This window comes from Pongo pygmaeus, chromosome 13 (assembly GCF_028885625.2).
Source record: "Pongo pygmaeus isolate AG05252 chromosome 13, NHGRI_mPonPyg2-v2.0_pri, whole genome shotgun sequence".
NCBI lineage: Eukaryota > Metazoa > Chordata > Mammalia > Primates > Hominidae > Pongo > Pongo pygmaeus.
Genome location: NC_072386.2, coordinates 116022797 through 116040209, shown reverse-complemented (window position 1 = coordinate 116040209; position 17413 = coordinate 116022797). Strand labels below are relative to the sequence as shown.

At 45.1% G+C, this 17413-nt stretch overlaps 1 protein-coding gene across 13 annotated transcripts in view; it reads right to left on the bottom strand.

Annotated features, from left to right (window-relative positions):
- Positions 1-10387: 10387 nt before the first annotated feature.
- Positions 10388-17413, bottom strand: part of GAPVD1 (GTPase activating protein and VPS9 domains 1) — a 111611-nt gene continuing 104585 nt past the window's right edge. For all 13 annotated transcript variants that reach the window (XM_054502303.1, XM_054502309.1, XM_054502308.1 and 10 more), the window contains 3 exons: positions 15905-15977; positions 14670-14867; positions 10388-12788 (listed from right to left, as the gene is read on the bottom strand). In XM_054502303.1, the coding sequence (XP_054358278.1) occupies positions 12648-12788; positions 14670-14867; positions 15905-15977 (412 nt within the window). In that variant the 3' untranslated portion in view covers positions 10388-12647. The remainder of the gene's footprint in view (positions 12789-14669; positions 14868-15904; positions 15978-17413) is intronic.

The window sequence follows — 17413 nt, the reverse complement described above, 5'->3', positions numbered from 1 at the left end:
GACTAACAACACAGGTGCCGCCCCAGAGCACCTTCCCAGAGAATGGGACAGGCGGCTCCCACAGTTCTCAGGACTGTGTCCAGTGAGATCTTATAGTGTTGGCACCTGTGGGCTGGGCTCAGGTCACTGGCTGTGACTCCGGGCTGTTGCTGCATCTGTAAGATTGGAATAATAACTTTGTCGTTGGGCTGCTAGAGAAAAGCTTTATATCGGGAATAATGATTATTTGCCACAACCCAGGGTGGGTAGAGAGGAACCTGGTGTGTCTGCCTCGGGGGACCTGGGTGAATGCTGGGCTCCAGCCACAGCTGTCTCATGAAGGGCTTGGTGCAAGGCCATTCAGGGTCTGAGAGCCGATTCCCTGTTCAGGAGCCCCCTGCACTCCTGGGCATCCTCGAAGGCGCCCCAAGGCTCCTCCAGAGAGGGCTGAGGGCTGTCTTTGCTCCTCCTTTTCAGCCAATGGTTTGTACCTGTCCTTGGCCACAAGATGTCACCCAAGGAACAGCAAAGCCGGGGCCTGGGAGGAAACTGGCCAGCCCAAAGACGAACCCAGGGGACGGCAGACTCGGGGGGAAAGGGGTCGGGGGTGGTGCAGAGAAGCTGCGGAGGCAGCGTGCTGCAGTGGCTGCAAATCTCAGGATTTCTAGCAGAATGGGGCGCTGTTGCCCTCAGAGGACGCCGATTTGTAGATGCCACCTAAAGATAATAAGTAAATTTGAAAATAATAAGTAAATAGGGACAAAAATCCCACCTTCCCAGAGTAAAATGAAACCCTGCTAGCCAGATAAAGGGCTGCAAACAGACAAGACACTTTGGTGTGATCAGGGCTGCAACCCAGGCAGGCACTGAGCTGGGCGCCTGGCATCCTCATCCCGGCCCTGTGCTTGGTGGGGTGGGAGCAGACACAGGAGAGGCGACCTGGTGGGGCACAGCCTCTGCCCCACCTAATTCTACCCAGTGGAGATCAAGGGCTTTGGGGCACTCTGTCTTCCCAGAGGACGTAAAGAACTCCTGGCCCTGGACCATGACAGGGATAGTCCCTGTCCTAGCAGGGCCTGAATTTGGAAGGAAAAGATAGTGGAATCCCCACCCTGAAGGTCTACTTTTTGCCTCTCATCCATCCCCATCTGCAAACATTAGGGACACCTGCCATTCGGAGGCATTGCCCTCCCCAAAGAGCACAGGCTCCAGGGAGACACTGCTCTGGAGAGGGAGGGATGGGGGTGAGGCCTCACTGAGGAGGGAGGCAGGAGGGGGCACCTGGGGTTTTCCTCCAGAAGGGCCATCTGAGGCAGGAGGAAGGACTGTGGGGGAGGCAGTCAGATCTGGGCATCAGCACAGGATTAGAGGCCGGCAAAGGGCAGCACTTTGGGAAAGGTGATAGTTCTCAGGGGCTGGAGTGGGGCTGGCTGGAGGGGAAGGAGAAGGACCAGAGGCATGTGGCTGAAAAGGCAGGATAGAACCCAGGTAGAAAAGAGAAGGTTTTAGGCAGAAGAGGAATCTGCTCAGACTTGATGAATTCTTTTTTTTTTTTTTTTTTGAGACAGAGTTTTGCTCTTGTTGCCCAGGCTGGAGTGCAATGGCATGATACTGGCTCACTGCAACCTACGCCTCCCGGGTTCAAGTGATTCTCCTGCCTCAGCCTCTCAAGTAGCTGGGATTACAGTCATTCGCCAACACGCCCGGCTAATTTTGTATTTTTAGTTGATACAGGGTTTCTCCATGTTGGTCAGGCTGGTCTCGAATTCCTGACCTCAGGTGATCTGCCCACCTCGGCTTCCCAAAGTGCTGGGATTACAGGCGTGAGCTACCGCACCTGGCCAGACTTGATGAATTCTAAGGGCACCTAGGAGAAGGGGTGAGAGGGAGGCAGGGAGACTAGGAGGCAGTTGTGATTGTGGAGGTGGAAAAACTGGCTGTGGCAGCGGGGGACAGGTTTAAGAGACATTTCCCGGACAGGCGCGGTGGCTCACACCTGTAATCCCAGCACTTTGGGAGGCCAAGGCGGGTAGATCACTTGAGGTCAGGAGTTCGAGACCAGCCTGGCCAACATGGTGAAACACCGTCTCTACCAAAAGCACAAAAATTAGCCAGGCATGGTGGCATGCACCTGTAGTCCCAGCTTCTCAGGAGGCTGAGGCAGGAGAATCGCTTGAACCCAAGAGGCAGAGGTTGCAGTGAGCCGAGATTGTGCCACTGCACTCCAGCCTGGGCGACAGAGTGAGACCCTGCCCCCCCCCCCCCCCCCCACACACACACACAAAGGAGACATTTCCCAAGGGCCCCTCAGGGGGTTTGGGCAATCCAGAGACTGGGCCAGTGAAGAAGGCTGGGCAGCGGCGGGCATGAGTGACAAAGAGATGTGCAGGGTGGGGCACATAGGGATGAAAGTATCTGAACCCAGAAAGGCATCATGTCTCAGGAATCGCTTCACTGTGGTTACTGTTTATGACCACAGTAGAAAGGGACTTGAGCTCACAACCCAGCCTGTTAGTTGATAAACTGCCTCCTGGGTACAGTGTCCAATATTTGGGTGATGGGTATGCTAGGAACCCAACCCCCATCATTATGCATGTAATACCCATGTAACAAACAAGCACAGGTACCTCCTGAATCTAGAATAAAATAAAAAATGGGTTCTCTTGGCTGTCCATGGTGGCATCACCCCTGCCATCAAGGGGCTGCGCCCCACAGAGTACTTGCTGCCCTTAGCCAAATGCCTCAGCCAGACGCAGATATCATCCAGCAGGGACTGGCAAGAACTGTGACAGCTGCAGGGCTGGGTGCTGCTGCTCTTGCCTTTGCAGGTCGCTGTGCGTCGCAGTCCTGGAAACCTCTAGAACAAGGATCACACAAGCAGTAGAGAACCTTTGAACTCCTAGTGTTTCATCCTATTACAAAGTAGGATTTGAACAGAAAATGAGTAGGAGAAAAGCTAGTGTTATTTTAGGTGTAAGTTCACCTGCTGGCAAGGCTAAGATTAGAGCAGCTAATAGGAGAATCGTGATTTTGAATCACCCAGATGAAGGTGGATCTCCCTACTTAGCAACCAAAATAAATGAAACAGAAGATTTGCGAGAAGCGACCACCAATCATTGATGGATGCTCAAGAACCCCGCTGAGGAAAAAAGGCAGGGGGCCTTTAAAAAATCCTGCAAATCAATCTACAACATGATCTTCTTAATTTTCATACATGTATAGACCACAATCTTTTCTTCTCCCATTAAGCTATTATAACAATAAAAGATTAATAATGGCCAGGCACAGTAGCTCACATCTGTAATCTCAGCACTTTTGGAGGCTGAGGCAGGAGGATAGCTTAAGCCCAGGAGTTGGAGACCAGCTTAGGCAATATAGTGAGACCCCTATCTACAAAAAATACAAAAAAATTAGCCAGGTGTGGCGGCATGCACCTGTAGTCCCAGCTACTCAGGAGGCTGGGGTGGGAGGATCACTTGAGCCTGGGAGGTCGAGGCTGCAGTGAGCCATGATCGTACCACTCTACTCCAGCCTGGGTGATAGAGCAAGACCCTGTCTTAAAAAAAAAAAAAAAGATAAATAGTAACAACCACCATAAAGGGCTCTGAATGTCTGCCCTGTGCACAGGTGGTCCTTGTGCTCCTGGCGAGTCCAGCGCAGGCCCTCCCTGGCAAGTGCCCTGCTGGCCAGTGTCGGAGGAGGCACCTTTCCAGGATTTCCTGGCCTGTCTCCCCACCCACAATATACCAGGTTAAAAAGAAGCTTGGGCCAGGCACAATGGCTCATGCCTGTAATCCTAGCACTTTGGGAGGCCAAGGTGGGCGGATCACCTGAGGTCAGGAGTTCGAGACCAGCCTGGCCTACAAGGTGAAACCCTGTCTCTACTAAAAATACAGAAATTAGCCAGGCATGGTGGCACGTGCCTGTAATCCCAGCTACTTGGGAGTCTGAGGCAGGAGAATCGCTTGAACCTGAGAGGTGGAGGTTGCAGTGAGCCAAAATCGCACCATGGCACTCCAGCCTGGGCAACAGAGCGAAACTCCGTCTCAAAAAACAAAAAGAAGCTTGGGGCCTGAACTTGTGTTCAGTGGCAAGACTATCAAGTCCTCTTTTGAGTCAGCTCAGTGGGCAGCCTTCCTGATCAAGGGTTCCGGACACCCCCATGCTCCTGGCAGCCTCCACTGTGTCCCCGCACTTTAACCACCCCCTCCATTAAATGCCAGTACAGGAGAAATAGTTCAAGATTTTACGTACATGGTAAAACTGCAGGAGATCCATGAGGTAATAAAGCCCAAATCAGGAAACGGCCTTCAAAGGACTTGCCACTTGCGTTAGGTCTGGTTAGAGGCAGAGCTCAGATTAGATCCATCTTCCAGTTCCTGAGCCTAGCAACATAACCAAACACCGCTGGGAACCTGTGGCTTTTCAGTAATGGCAAGAGTGGCCCAGGGAGGGAAAGGACCAGTTCAGGCTCATTGGTATGGCCCACTTAACTGTGGAGGGGCTTGTGGCGGGGGCATCCCTGAGGACGCTGCAACAGTCAGATGGCCCTGAGCACTTCCTGTCATCTGTCCCCTTCCATTGCACTCTTCTCCTCACAGCGTGCTGCCCCAAAGCAGCAGCAGCAGATGCAGCCTCTGCTGTCACCACCACAGCTACACGAAAAGGAAAATAGGGTCGCCAGTGATCAAAATGTAAAGGGACCCAGGGGAGGGAATCCAGGCATGGAAGTCCACACATCAAATGTGGGAGGAGAAGTAGAAGAGGAGAAATTCTTTTACTTTCAGCAGAGGCAGCACTGGGGAAGCAAAAGTGAAGTCAGAGGTCAAGGGCTGTGGGAACCAATGCAGTTATTTTACATGGGACACCAGTTATGAATGGACACAAAACAATCAAAATGAAACAACTGGCTGGGCGCGGTGGCTCACACCTGTAATCCCAGCACTCTGGGAGGCCAAGGCAGGAGATGACTTGAGGTCAGGAGTTTGAGACCAGCTTGGCCAACATGGTGAAACCCCGTCTCTACTAAAAATACAAAAATTAGCCAGGCATGATAGCACGTGCCTGTAATCCCAGCTACTCGGGAGGCTGAGGTGGGAGAATCACTTTAACCCAGAAGGTAGAGGTTGCAGTGAGCCAAAATCGCACCACTGCACTCCAGCCTGGGTGACAGAGTGAGACTCCATCTCAAACAAACAAAAAACCCAAAAACAAAACAAACAGAAAAAAAAACATTTTAAAAGCTTAAACACAGGAAGATTAGACTCTAAGAATTTTTCATACATAAATTTGGGTACGTCATTGAACACCATGATTCTCTGGAAATGTTTAGCAATTTGAGGCTAAGGAAACAGCGTTACGTAACAGGCAGTTATGAGTAAAGAAAATGCTTCATTCTAAGCATATAAAAAGAGCTATCCTTAAAGGAATCATTGGATTGGCTGTAGGCTAACAATTCTCATCCTTTTAAAGGGGCTTTCCCATTCATGCTTATTACCCTCGTGAGCTATGGAGCCAAGTGTTTAAGAGTTAACCACTTTCACAGTGGATCACACATTTTCATGAGCTTGAGTGAGATGGGGAGCTTGCTAGAAATGCAGATTCCCGGCATCTTCCCCAGAAATTGATTCAATGGGTATGGGGTGGGATCATGAGTCTGTGGTTTTATGAACCTCCCCAGGTGGGCGATGAAGGTAGGCTGGCCACTGGTTCATTCTTTATCAAGTGCAAGCTCTCCTGGTGCTTCTCTCTTGGAGAGGCTGGGCATGGTAGTTCACACCTGTATTCCCAGTACTTTGGGAAGCTGAGGCAGGAGGATCGCTTGAGCCTGGGAGTTTAAGACCAGAGCAGGCAACATAGCAAGACCGCATCTCTGAAAAACCTTTTTGAAATTAGCCAGGTGTTGTGGCATGCACCTGTGGTCCCAGCTACTCAGGAGGCTGAGGCAGGAAGATCACTTGAGCCCAGGAGTTTGAGACCGCAGTGAGCTAGAATCATGCCACTGCACTCCAGCCTGGGTGACAGGGTGACACCCTGTCTCAAAAGCAAAAACAAAAACTCTCTGGAAAATAAAAGTCACTGGGAGGACTTGTTTAAAGATTCCTGGTTCCCTCCCCTATAGACTCTTATATACCAACAAGAATACCAAATGATTCTCAACAGGGAAGTTTGGGAAACAGTTTATAGTACAACTTCCTAGAGCACCAAATCCTGGGCCCCATCCCCAAAGATGATCTAGTTGGTCAGGGTGGGTCACAGCATATATTTCGACCAGCAATATGTTGAATTGCTAAACAGTTAACAGAAATAAGATTACCATGGTTTTCACATTCATTGTTTACAACAGGCCCAAGGACTTGGAACTGAGAGCTGTTTCCGCTTTAGCATAAAATGTGGAAGGTGTTCTGGATCCCCACAATAGCCTATATGGTTCTTCGGCCATATATATATTTTTCTTTTTTTAGAGACAAGATCTCGCCCTGTAACCCAGGCTGGAATGCAGTGGCCCAGCCTGGAACTCCTGGGCTCAAGCCATCCTCCCACCTCAGTCTCCCAAGTAGCTGGGACTACAGGCACGCACCACCATGCCTGGCTTATTTAAACTTTTTTTTTTTTTTTTTTTTTGGTACGGACCAGGTCTCATTGTTTCGCAGGCTGGCCTCAAACTCCTGAGTTCAAGCGATCCTCCCGCCTTAGTTTCCCAAAGTGCTGGGATTACAGGCATGAGCTAAAACACTTTCTCTGGCCACGGGTCTTTTTTTTTTTTTTTTTTAATCTATGGGCTATATTTTACTACCCTAAGTGGATGGAAAGGATTCTTCTGGAATGAAATAAGCGAAGCAAAAGCTCTTCACTGAATACTTCAATCCTTAGGCAGAGGACAAATTTATGGCCAAGAGGAGCTTCAGCCCTGGTTTCTCTCTACAGGATCACCGCCCATTTTGCAGCAGCATGGCAGGCAGGCTAGTGAAGCTAGTGTCAGTAGCTCAGTATCCTGTGGGGAAAAGCTACGGAGCCCTGTACTTGCGGAAAGGGTTGAGTGGGTACAAGCGTAACAGCAGTCCAAGCGACACAGGTAAATTCCAAGTTGGCAAGAAAAGCTGAATGTTATTTTTGGTTCTAGGCGTCATACCACTCGTTTTAATATTGAAGAGTGGGCCGGACGCGGTGGCTCACACCTGTAATTTCAGCACTTTGGGAGGCCGAGGCCGGTGGATCACCTGAGGTCAGGGGTTCGAGACCAGCCTGACCAACATGGCGAAACTCTGTCTCTACTAAAAATACAAAATCAGCTGGGCGTGGTGGTGCATGCCTGTATTCCAGCTACTCAGGAGGCTGAGGCAGGAGAATTGCTTGAACCTGGGAAGTGAAGGTTGCAGTGAGTCAAAATCAAGCCATTGCACTCCAGCCTGGGTAACAAGAGCAAAACTCTGTCTCAAAAAAAAAAAAAAAAAAAAAAAAATACTGAACAGAGCAAATGGAAATGGGCCCTAAGCAAGTTTTTAACTATTTCCTTCTAAATGAAGTGCAATCAATATAAGAAAAGTGCCTTCCCACCAGCAAGGGAAGCCTGAAGAATGAGTTAGTACTCCTTGTCAACAGCAACTTCCCTTGGCTGAAAAGATTAATAAAGGCCTAAGTGAATACTGTGATTAGATGGCAACACTTTTGCTTTCAAAATGAAAAATGATGAATAGCTACCAAATATAGGCATTAGGCAGAAACTGTTTAATCTACAGATGAAGGGCTGGGTGCAGTGGCTCACTCCTGTAATCCCAGCACTTTGGGAGGTTGAGGTGGGCAGATCGCTTGAGCTCAGGAGCCTGGGCAACATGGCAAAACCCTGTCTCTACAAAAAATACAAATATTAGTCAGGTGTGGTAGTGTATGCCTGTTGTCCCAGCTACTGGGGAGGCTGAGGCTGGAGGATCTTTGAGACCAGGAGGCAGAGGTTGCAGTGACCCTAGATCCTGCCTCTGCACTCCAGCCTGGGCGACAGAGCCAGACCCTGTCTCAAAAACAAACAAACAAACAAAAAAAACCTTAGATGTTCACCATTGTGTTAGTAACTACCAGGTCATTCTAGTTCCTTCTTGTGCCATACTTAGCAAACACCCTTATTGTTCAGATAAAAAAGATGTGTGTGAATTCACCGAGAACATCAGAACATTCGGAAGTCAAATACGTTTTCAGAAATGCTTCTGAATATAAAATAGATAACAGAAACATAAAACCCAGTGAATCAAACTGCTCTCCCTTTTTAATCAGTTTTATAGAATATTTTACAGTACTAATCGCATTAGGAGACAGGATGGGTTTCCTGTACATATACAAGATTGTGCAAGCTCATTAACTGAAGCTTATAGAAAGGTTTTATCAGTTTCAAAAGAGGCAGTACAGCTTTTTAATCCAGGTGAAGCACAAGAAGAATCCAGTAGACAGGAGAGTATTAATTTGACAGAGATGAATTCCCCTGGTGCATGGCCGCTACCCACACTGTCTGCCATTATCCAAGTGGAGACGTCCTCTCTCTTGAATTGAACCCTTGCTGAGCTCAGGCCTGTGGGATGCGGCAGCCCCAGGGTCACTCCATAGCTCAACCACAACTTAACACGGAAGCAAACTATATTTTCATTTCTCCAAGTGTTCTCAAGAGTAATAAAGCTATTCCTTGTCCTACTACTTTCTAACCTACACTCTAAAATATATTAAGTAATTTTTAACCTGGCAAAGTTCTCAAGCATTTTGGCATTTAAAGTATTGCAAATACCTCATCACTGTTAATCCACTTGCTAAAAATCCTTTGGGCTTCAAGATCATTTCAGATTTACTTCCTTTAAAATTAAAGCAATTGCGTACAAAATAAACTCACTAGACAAATATTTAAAAAGAGAGACAACAGACTTTTCTTTAAAGAAACAAAGCAGGAAGAGACAGGAGAGAAAAATCGAGGAAGCACCAACTGAGGAAGTGAACCCACTATACTTCTACGCAATCCAGTAATAATTCTGAGTGTATTCCTACTTTCCCTCTTCACACCCAATCACATAGGAGAAAAACAATTTTAAAACACCTCGTTGACCTTACTTCGTCCAAAGTGGAAATTTCCATGGCAAACAATAGGAAAAAGAGTGCCCGGGTTCAGCACAGCAGTCAGCTACAGATTCTTACGGCAAGAACACAGCCCCTGTACTGGGGCTCTTGCTCATGCACCTCAGGGACACATTTGTAAAGCCCACTTTAAACAATGGCTTCCAGGACATAGGAAAAGAAAAATCATGCAGCACATTTGCAATCCCTCAGAAAACCTGAGCCTCCTACTACAGCGATTTAACTATCTGTATCAGAAGGCTTTCATAAGCAGGTTTTTATAAAGAAAAAGCAGAAGAAAGCAATTACTGTGGCTGAGATTTTACCTAAAATGGAGAAAGCAAGCAAAATGTTTGACATGTTTAAATATATATACATATAATTTTGTGGTTGGGCCTGGTGGCTCACGCCTGTAATCCCTGCACTTTGGGAAGCCGAGGTAGGCGGATCACTTGAGGCCAGGAGTTCGAGACCAGCCTGGCCAACATGGCGAAACCCTGTCTCTACAAAAAATACAAAAATTAGCTGGGCGTGGTGGCAGGCACCTGTAATCCGAGCAACCAGGGAGGCTGAGCCATGAGAATCACTTGAGACTGGGAGACGGTGGTTGTAGTGAGCCGAGATCACAGCACTGCACTCCAGACTGGGTGACAGAGCAAGACTGTGTCTCAAAAAAAATTAAAATATAATTTTGTAAGTAAAGACAATCTTCAACTTGTATTTCTATTACTTCTAAAAGCAGAATATTAATACAAAATGCAAACTTGATTTTTCTTTTCCTCAGAGAAGTTAATCCCACAAGATTTCAGGGGAGCTGAGCCAACTCTCTCTCCATTTAACATCTACTATATAAATTCTATGTAGTAACTGATGGCTACTGAATGTTCCCTGGGCTGATTTTGCACTTTTACACTAATTTTTCACGTAAAATAAGTACTGGAAGGCATTGGAGGAAGAAACATTTGGGGAACAACTATTCCTCTTTTCTGAAAAAAAAAAAAAAAAAAAAATCAAATCACTCCCCATCTCACGTACTTGTCAAGAAATCAAACAGTGATGGTTAATGCCGAAGTAGTCCTTGCTCCTGACAGACTTTCAGAGGAAACCTTAGCTGCCCCTGCAACAGCTGTGCTGTGCTCCTCCGCCAGCTACGGAGTCATGAGCACCCGAACCCATTTCAGAGGTGTCACAGATGCTAAATCTCTGGGGATCTACCCTCAGCCCTGGCTCCAACACCGCACAGCCCCATCTCCTGCCTCCAGTGTAGCCCTTCACCCCAATCTCACCACCTTCTCTTCCACAGAAAAGAGCCCCGATGCAATGTCCACATCTTCATATTTATTTCCACAGTGTTAACATGGAATAGACTTAGCAACCATTGTAGAGAAAAAAAAAATCTCTCATTGGTTTATGAGTTAAATCCTGTAACAATGAATTTCAACCATTCAAAGTCTGCTGCTGCTTAACATTTACTGAATCAAAGGCTGAAGTAAATGGACTCCCATCTAGGTCTCAGAAATCACACAGCTGGCCTCGTGATGTATTTACGATGGGATTTAACTTCTAATACAAGGCAAGTTTGACAGTTACAGCCAATGAAGCGCACGACTCTGTACATGGATTTCCTGATCTAACATTCAAAAACATTTCATAGTACTAGTTTAATTCTGATCTCTCTCTAGAAGGCAGAAACCACATCCCACACTCCTATGCAATTTGTTATTTTGGTATTGTAAAGTAAATGAATAAGAAGGGGTGGAGGCATAAAGAAAATCTAGTTTCTGGCTGGGCACGGTGGCTCACGCTTGTAATCCCAGCACTTTGGGAGGCCAAGGTGGGTGGATCACGAGGTCGGGAGATCGAGGATCATCCCGGCCAACGTGGTGAAACCCCGTTTCTACTAAAAATACAAAAATTAGCTGGGCATGGTGACGTGCGCCTGTAGTCCTAGCTACTCGGGAGGCTGAGGCAGGGGAATCACTTGAACTGGGAGGTGGAGGTTGCAGTGAGCCAAGATCACGCCATTGCACTCCAGCCTGGGCAAAAGGGTGAGACTCTGTCTCAAAAAAATAAAATAAAATAAAAACAAAGAAAAAAAAATAAAATCTTTAGGCATTCCCAGACACAAAGATCTCAAAGACAGACAGCAGAGAGCCTCCGTATTCACCTGCCCGAGGCTGTTTATCACAGTTCCCTTAAAAGATGCCTGGAAATGCTCCCAACAACAAGGGACTCAAGTATGGGGCTGAGTTTGTTATAAAAGCAGCTAAATGTGTTTAGGAAACACACAAAGTGAAACCAGACAGTGATGGCCCACGTACAAGACTTGTGCTTGAAGCTTTGGTGTGCCTCCATGGCCAATTTTTCAGGCACCAAAACCCATTCCTGGTTAATTATTGATATACAATGCAAACCAAACTATGAAAACACAGACTTTTTTTCAGAAGAGGGAAATAAAGGCACAGAAACCTGCCAAAATAGATATTTTTTTCCGTAAGAATAGTATGGTTGATTAAAATAGTTTATCACTAGTAAAACCTGTATCACTAGAGCAGACAATACAAATTAGTTTTTTAAAAAATGACATTCACTGAATTCTTGGTCTGTGCATTCAATGTGAATAATCATCAAAAATATATTACAATTAAAGGTTTGTAAGGAGCCCTGTCTGGGATTTCTGCAGTGTATTATTTCGGAGGAGAAGAACCACCATAAAGTATGAGCTATCCACTGTTCCTTTTTATATCACGTATGGTAATCAGTCTATTTCCTAATGCAGGCTCACAAACTTCCATGGTGAGATGTCTAAGTGACTTAGTGACTTTCACACTCATTAAAGGCAGCCCTGTCCATCAAACTCCATACCTAGAAAGTTCAATAAACTGTATTACATTTTAATAAATATTTCTGTGTACTTTTTGTTTTTTGCTTTTAAGCTCAGCTTAAATTTTGTCAAGGAAACCATTTCACAAGACAGTATGTCACAGCCTACTATCAGCAATAGTCCTTGTTTATTAGAATCTGCAGATGTCCATATTACATCAAATATAAATATATATTATATTTACATTTCCTTCTTAGCTTTTCAATTTAGGTGAGTGTATTTATAGATAATGCCACTAATGCACCACTATTATAATCCTCAGTGCAACTCATATCTTCTTTCCATTAGATGCACATTAATGTAAGACAGCATCTTAAAAGAGGGGTACTGTTCTTTTTTAAAATAAAAGGAAAGAAACGGTATCCAAGAATGGAGGTCTAGAAATTTTCTAAGAGATTTTTGTTCCGTTTTTTAATACTTAGAAATACTTGAAAAATGTGGTCCCTTTTTGTAGTACTAGTCTCTACTTGGGGACAAGAAAATAGAATATGCAACTCAGAAAGGAAAGAGCCCAAAGACGAGAGAACCTGCTTGTTAGCTCATTAACCTGTTTAGTAAAGATCTGCTTTAAAATGCCTGATGCTGTACAATATTATACAAAAACAATCTTCAGCCTTCAAAGCAGCTGATGCGCCTTCTCAGAGATCTGTTTGTCTGATTAACAGTCTGCTGCCTTGGTGGGCCTTGGTCTTGGTCACTTTCGGTCATCGATGGTTTTAATGAATTCTACTGCTGCTGTGAACTGCATCCACCAATAGGACTCCTCTCCAGACAGACAGCTAGCATAAAAGCTACTGATATACTGCACAGTAGACAGCAAACAGGGTGGATTTGCCTAGAGAAGTGAAAAATAAAAAAGGGTCAATTACTCAGATGTCATAGCTCTGCCAAAATCATTTAAGTGTTTTTCGAATGTTCTTCTATAAAAGACATACCAATCCTTTTGAAAACAACCCCAAAGTTATTTTTTGGAAGTAATCTGTGAACCCTAGTTTCCATGAGTAGCAATAATATGTTGGAAAGGCAACCCAGGTTCTAATTTCAGCTAATCTATCTAGAGGTTTCTATCCTTGCAAGTCCTTAACCTCACTGGTTTCTAAGAAGGCTGAACTAATCTCTGCGGTCTTACTCAACATCCCAGGATTTCAGAATGTTAGATAACAAAATAAATGCTGTAAGCAAATTGAGTTATATCTGGTAAGTCCAGGGAGAATAAGCTGAGAAAGAAAAAACTAAAAAAGATGACATGCCCTCTGTTGCCAGAGGTAACACAGGACATTTCCTGAATTTTTTTACCTTCTTCATGTGGTGAGAAAGGGCACAGGCTGTTAAATGGTTAAGAGGAAGAGCTAGGGCCTTTTCCTTAAAACTAGCTTAAACTGGCTCTACACAGGAACTAGATTTATCACGTGTGGAAGCCAGAAGAGCGATGGCCAACAGGAGGAGCTGTGATGGCCAACCCCATGGGTTTCTCCCTCCAAGCTAGGAGTTCAGGTTGTAGAAATATCACAACGCTAAGAAATAGTAAGACATATGTCACACACACTTTAGACAGCAACAGCTGGGCTGAGCTGACTGCAACACACAAGTGATACGATCACTTAGTGGCTGTGTGCACCCAAACTACATGGTCACCCTCAAAATGTTCAAAATAAACCATTTAAATGATGAAACTTTAATTTTAAAGTCAACAAGAACTAGAGATGTCAGTACTTTTATACTACAATTACAAAATAAGAAGCTAAAAGAGGAAGGAGATTGGTAAGTTTTGTAGGCTATGTGACAAGTACTGCAAGGAATTCCATATTAAAGAAGACGGTAAAAGTATAATAAAAAGAACCTGCCCTCATCCATTCATTCAATAATTATATACTGAGCCCCAACCAAGAACTTCAGGCACTGCTTTTTTTTTTTTTTTGAGATGGAGTCTCACTCTGTTGCCCAGGCTGGAGTGCAGCAGTGTGATCTCAGCTCACTACAAGCTCTGCTGCCCAGATTCAAGTGATTCTCCTGCCTCAACCTCCCAAGTAGCTGCGATTACAGGAGCCTGTAATTTTTGTATTTTTAGTAGAGATGGGGTTTCACCATCTTGGCCAAACTGGTCTTGAATTCCTGACCTCGTGATCCACCCTCCTCGGCCTCCCAAAGTGCTGGGATTACAAGCGTGAACCACTGCACCCGACCTAGGCACTGCTTTTTAGCTGAAAATGTTCATCTAGGAATCTAGTCCTCCCATCCTTTCTTTTGAAAACCCTAAGGTAAGAACAAATCTTGGCTGGGCGCAGTGGCTCATGTCTATAATCCCAACACTTCAGGAGGCTGAGGAGGGCGAATCACTTGAGGCCAGCTGGAGACCACTAGACCAGCTTGGCCAACATAGCGAAACCCTGTCTCCAGCAAAAATGAAACAAAATTTGCTGGGCATGGTGACGCATGCCTGTAATCCCAGCTATTTGGGTGGCTGACGCACGAGAATTGCTTGAACCCAGGAGATGGAGGTTGCAGTGGGCTGAGATCACACTACTGCACTCCAGCCTGGACGACAGAGTGAGATTCTGTCTCAAAAGAACAAATCTTGACATTAGGCACTTTCTTTCTGAGTAACCCAGAGCTTGTGACTTGGAAAAGAGCCAAGATATCTACGGTTGTGTGAAGCCCTGTGCCACCTGCTCAGAATGTCACATAACTCCTTAACTGATAGTAGTAAGGGGCCCACCTTTATCAACACAAACACCAACACAGGAACAAAGTCATCCGCTCCAGGGACAGAGTCCTCATTGGCCAGGCTCAGGAGGTTCATAATCGTAGAGCACATTCTCAGGATGCACTGCACTTTGTCCCGGGGGGTTTTATAAGCACTTATTGTCCTGATTTCTGATTGTGCAGATGGCCATGGCGCTTCTCGAAGATAAACCTGAGTGAGACCATAGACAATATACAGATTCTGAATCCAGTGGCAACCCCGCGCAGTGACTACCGCAACCTCTGTGTCAGGAGGCAGAGGATAATGTGGTTGCTTTTTCCTCTCTTTGGTAAAACCATATTGCAGGCCCCTTTCCCCTTCACTAAAGATTGAAGCATAACTTTAAACTTTTAAATAAGTTGCTTTGCATTTTAAAATACAGCAAACCAGATATCCATTAATAGAAAAAGGGCATTCAACAGCATGGAAGCTAGAATTCACAAAATTTCAAACCATTCTTTCTTAAATAGCTAGAATGGAACTTCTCTACATTTAGTAGCTGATTCCAGAAGTACAAACTACTAAAAGAGGACTTTTCCTTAAAACTAGCTTAAACTGGCTCTACACAGGAACTAGATTTATCACATGTGATAAAAGAGGTTAATTTAAAAATATGTACCATTGTTGCAGTAATTCCAGAAATAACAGATTCAAAAAATCAAAGACAATTAAAAATTTTATGCTAATTCATGCCTCATTAGTGGGGGTTGTAACAAAAACAACCAGAAAGCTCAAATACCTGAAATTTTCATGTTTTCTTATTTTCTAAGAGATGTAGGACAGGTAAAAATGCTAATATCAATGACTAAAAGGTAATCTGAGATCACATGCAGACTCAATGACCTCTCCTGAGACAGCATATCTCACTCTTTGGAGTGCTATCAGCCTCCTGCTTCTTCAAAACATTTCTGTAGAAACCTGACTATAAAAGCACCGATGGAGAGGTACTGCTCCTGAGAGCAGGGCTGGCTTGAGAAGTGGCATCAAGGAAGGGCTCCTCACAACTGGCTTTCTACTATTTCATACCAGGGAATTTTAATCCCTGAAAGCATCTTCAGGAACTTCACAGTTAGACTGAATTACATAGAGTGAAAATGATGTTTTATATTTTATCGCATTTCAGTTCCTTGAAAACGTGGTAACATTATATGGTATAATAACACGCAGCATTTAGTTAACATGACCCATGCTATATAAACCTGTATTACCTCTGGTATCTGAAGAGCTCTGTGATTTGCAGTCACTACTTTAGACAATCTCTGGATATGTTCATGAAGAACCCTGAAAACCCCCCAAAATACACATGTAAATATTCATTTCAGAAAATACGGTACACAAACAGTCATCATTGATTTTTACAAAACACGTGAAACATGTTGACTAGAGATGGATTACAGCTAGATATGGATTACAGTTAGAGTTGAGCCTCTTAGACAAGTATTCTTTCCAGTCTGCTCAGAAATGCTGAGTGAGCCAAGGGGATGCAGGGAGGGGAGGGAGTCTTTCCTCTCTGGACCAGACAGCACTGCAACGGAGAAAGGAGAGGAGCCCTTAGTAGGAGCTGCTTGGACACATTATTTTGTAAGGCAGAGGAAAAGAAGGAGCGGGGGGGAAAAAGTGAGAGGAAGCAGAAGGATCAAAAGCCAGAAACCAAAGACATTAACTACATGGAGAAGGGCCTCCACCATTCACCCAACCTTTCACTTTGTCGATGAAGAGAAGTAGGCTTAAAAAGGGAAAAGGCTTGCCTAAGCTACACAGGTGTCAGTAGCAGGGGCTGAACCCAGCTTCCTGGCTGCTCGTGTTCCTTCCAATTCCTCTGTTGGCTTTCCACCCTCTATAAACCCCACAGAAATGCCATGGAGGGTGGGGAAAAATAATCTTCTTCAAAGTTGCTGTTTGTAGTCAATATGGTTTGAATGTCCCCCTTCCTTATCCTATGCCTAAAGGCAAAAACTGGTACTCTGGGAGAAAACAGGCCCCATCTGGCATATTAAGCACAGAAGTCTGGGGTGGGCCAAACACTGTGAGACCATAAACAAATGAGGAAGGCAGATTGGAAGGATCCTAACCCATTTCACAGGAAAGTGAATGCTCTCAAATATCTATGCAACATCTGAAAATCTCCATGAAAAATATTTATACAAACATAACCCACACCCCGAGGATCCTATTACACGGATCCCTGGGAGTCAGGCACAGTAAGCCACTGTCACTGTTAAGAAGCATGGTAACAACTTTAACATGGTTGAGGTCAGAAACAGGGTTATGAAGCAGTGCTCAAGAAAATACAGAAGGCCGGGCGGGGTGGCTGATACCTGTAACCCCAGCACTTCAGGAGGCCAAGGTGGGCAGATCACTTGAGGTCGAGTTCGAGGCCAGGCCTGAGCAACATGGTGAAAACCCATCTCTACTAAAAATACAAAAATTAGCTGGGCATGGTGCCATGTGCCTGTAATCCCAGCTACTCAGGAGGCTGAGGCAGGAGAACCGCTTGAACTTGGGAGGCGGAGGTTGCAGTGAGCCAAGATCGCGCCATTGCACTCCAGCCTGGGTGACAGAGCGAGACTATCTCAAAAAAAGGAGAAAATACAGAGGAGGAAAAATAAAACTGCAAAATCTTCCCTAGTCTCTTTACCCAAAAATAATCACTATTACTATTCCAGGTTAATTTTTTCCAAGATTAATTGTTTTTTTTTTAAGACAGAGCTTCGCTC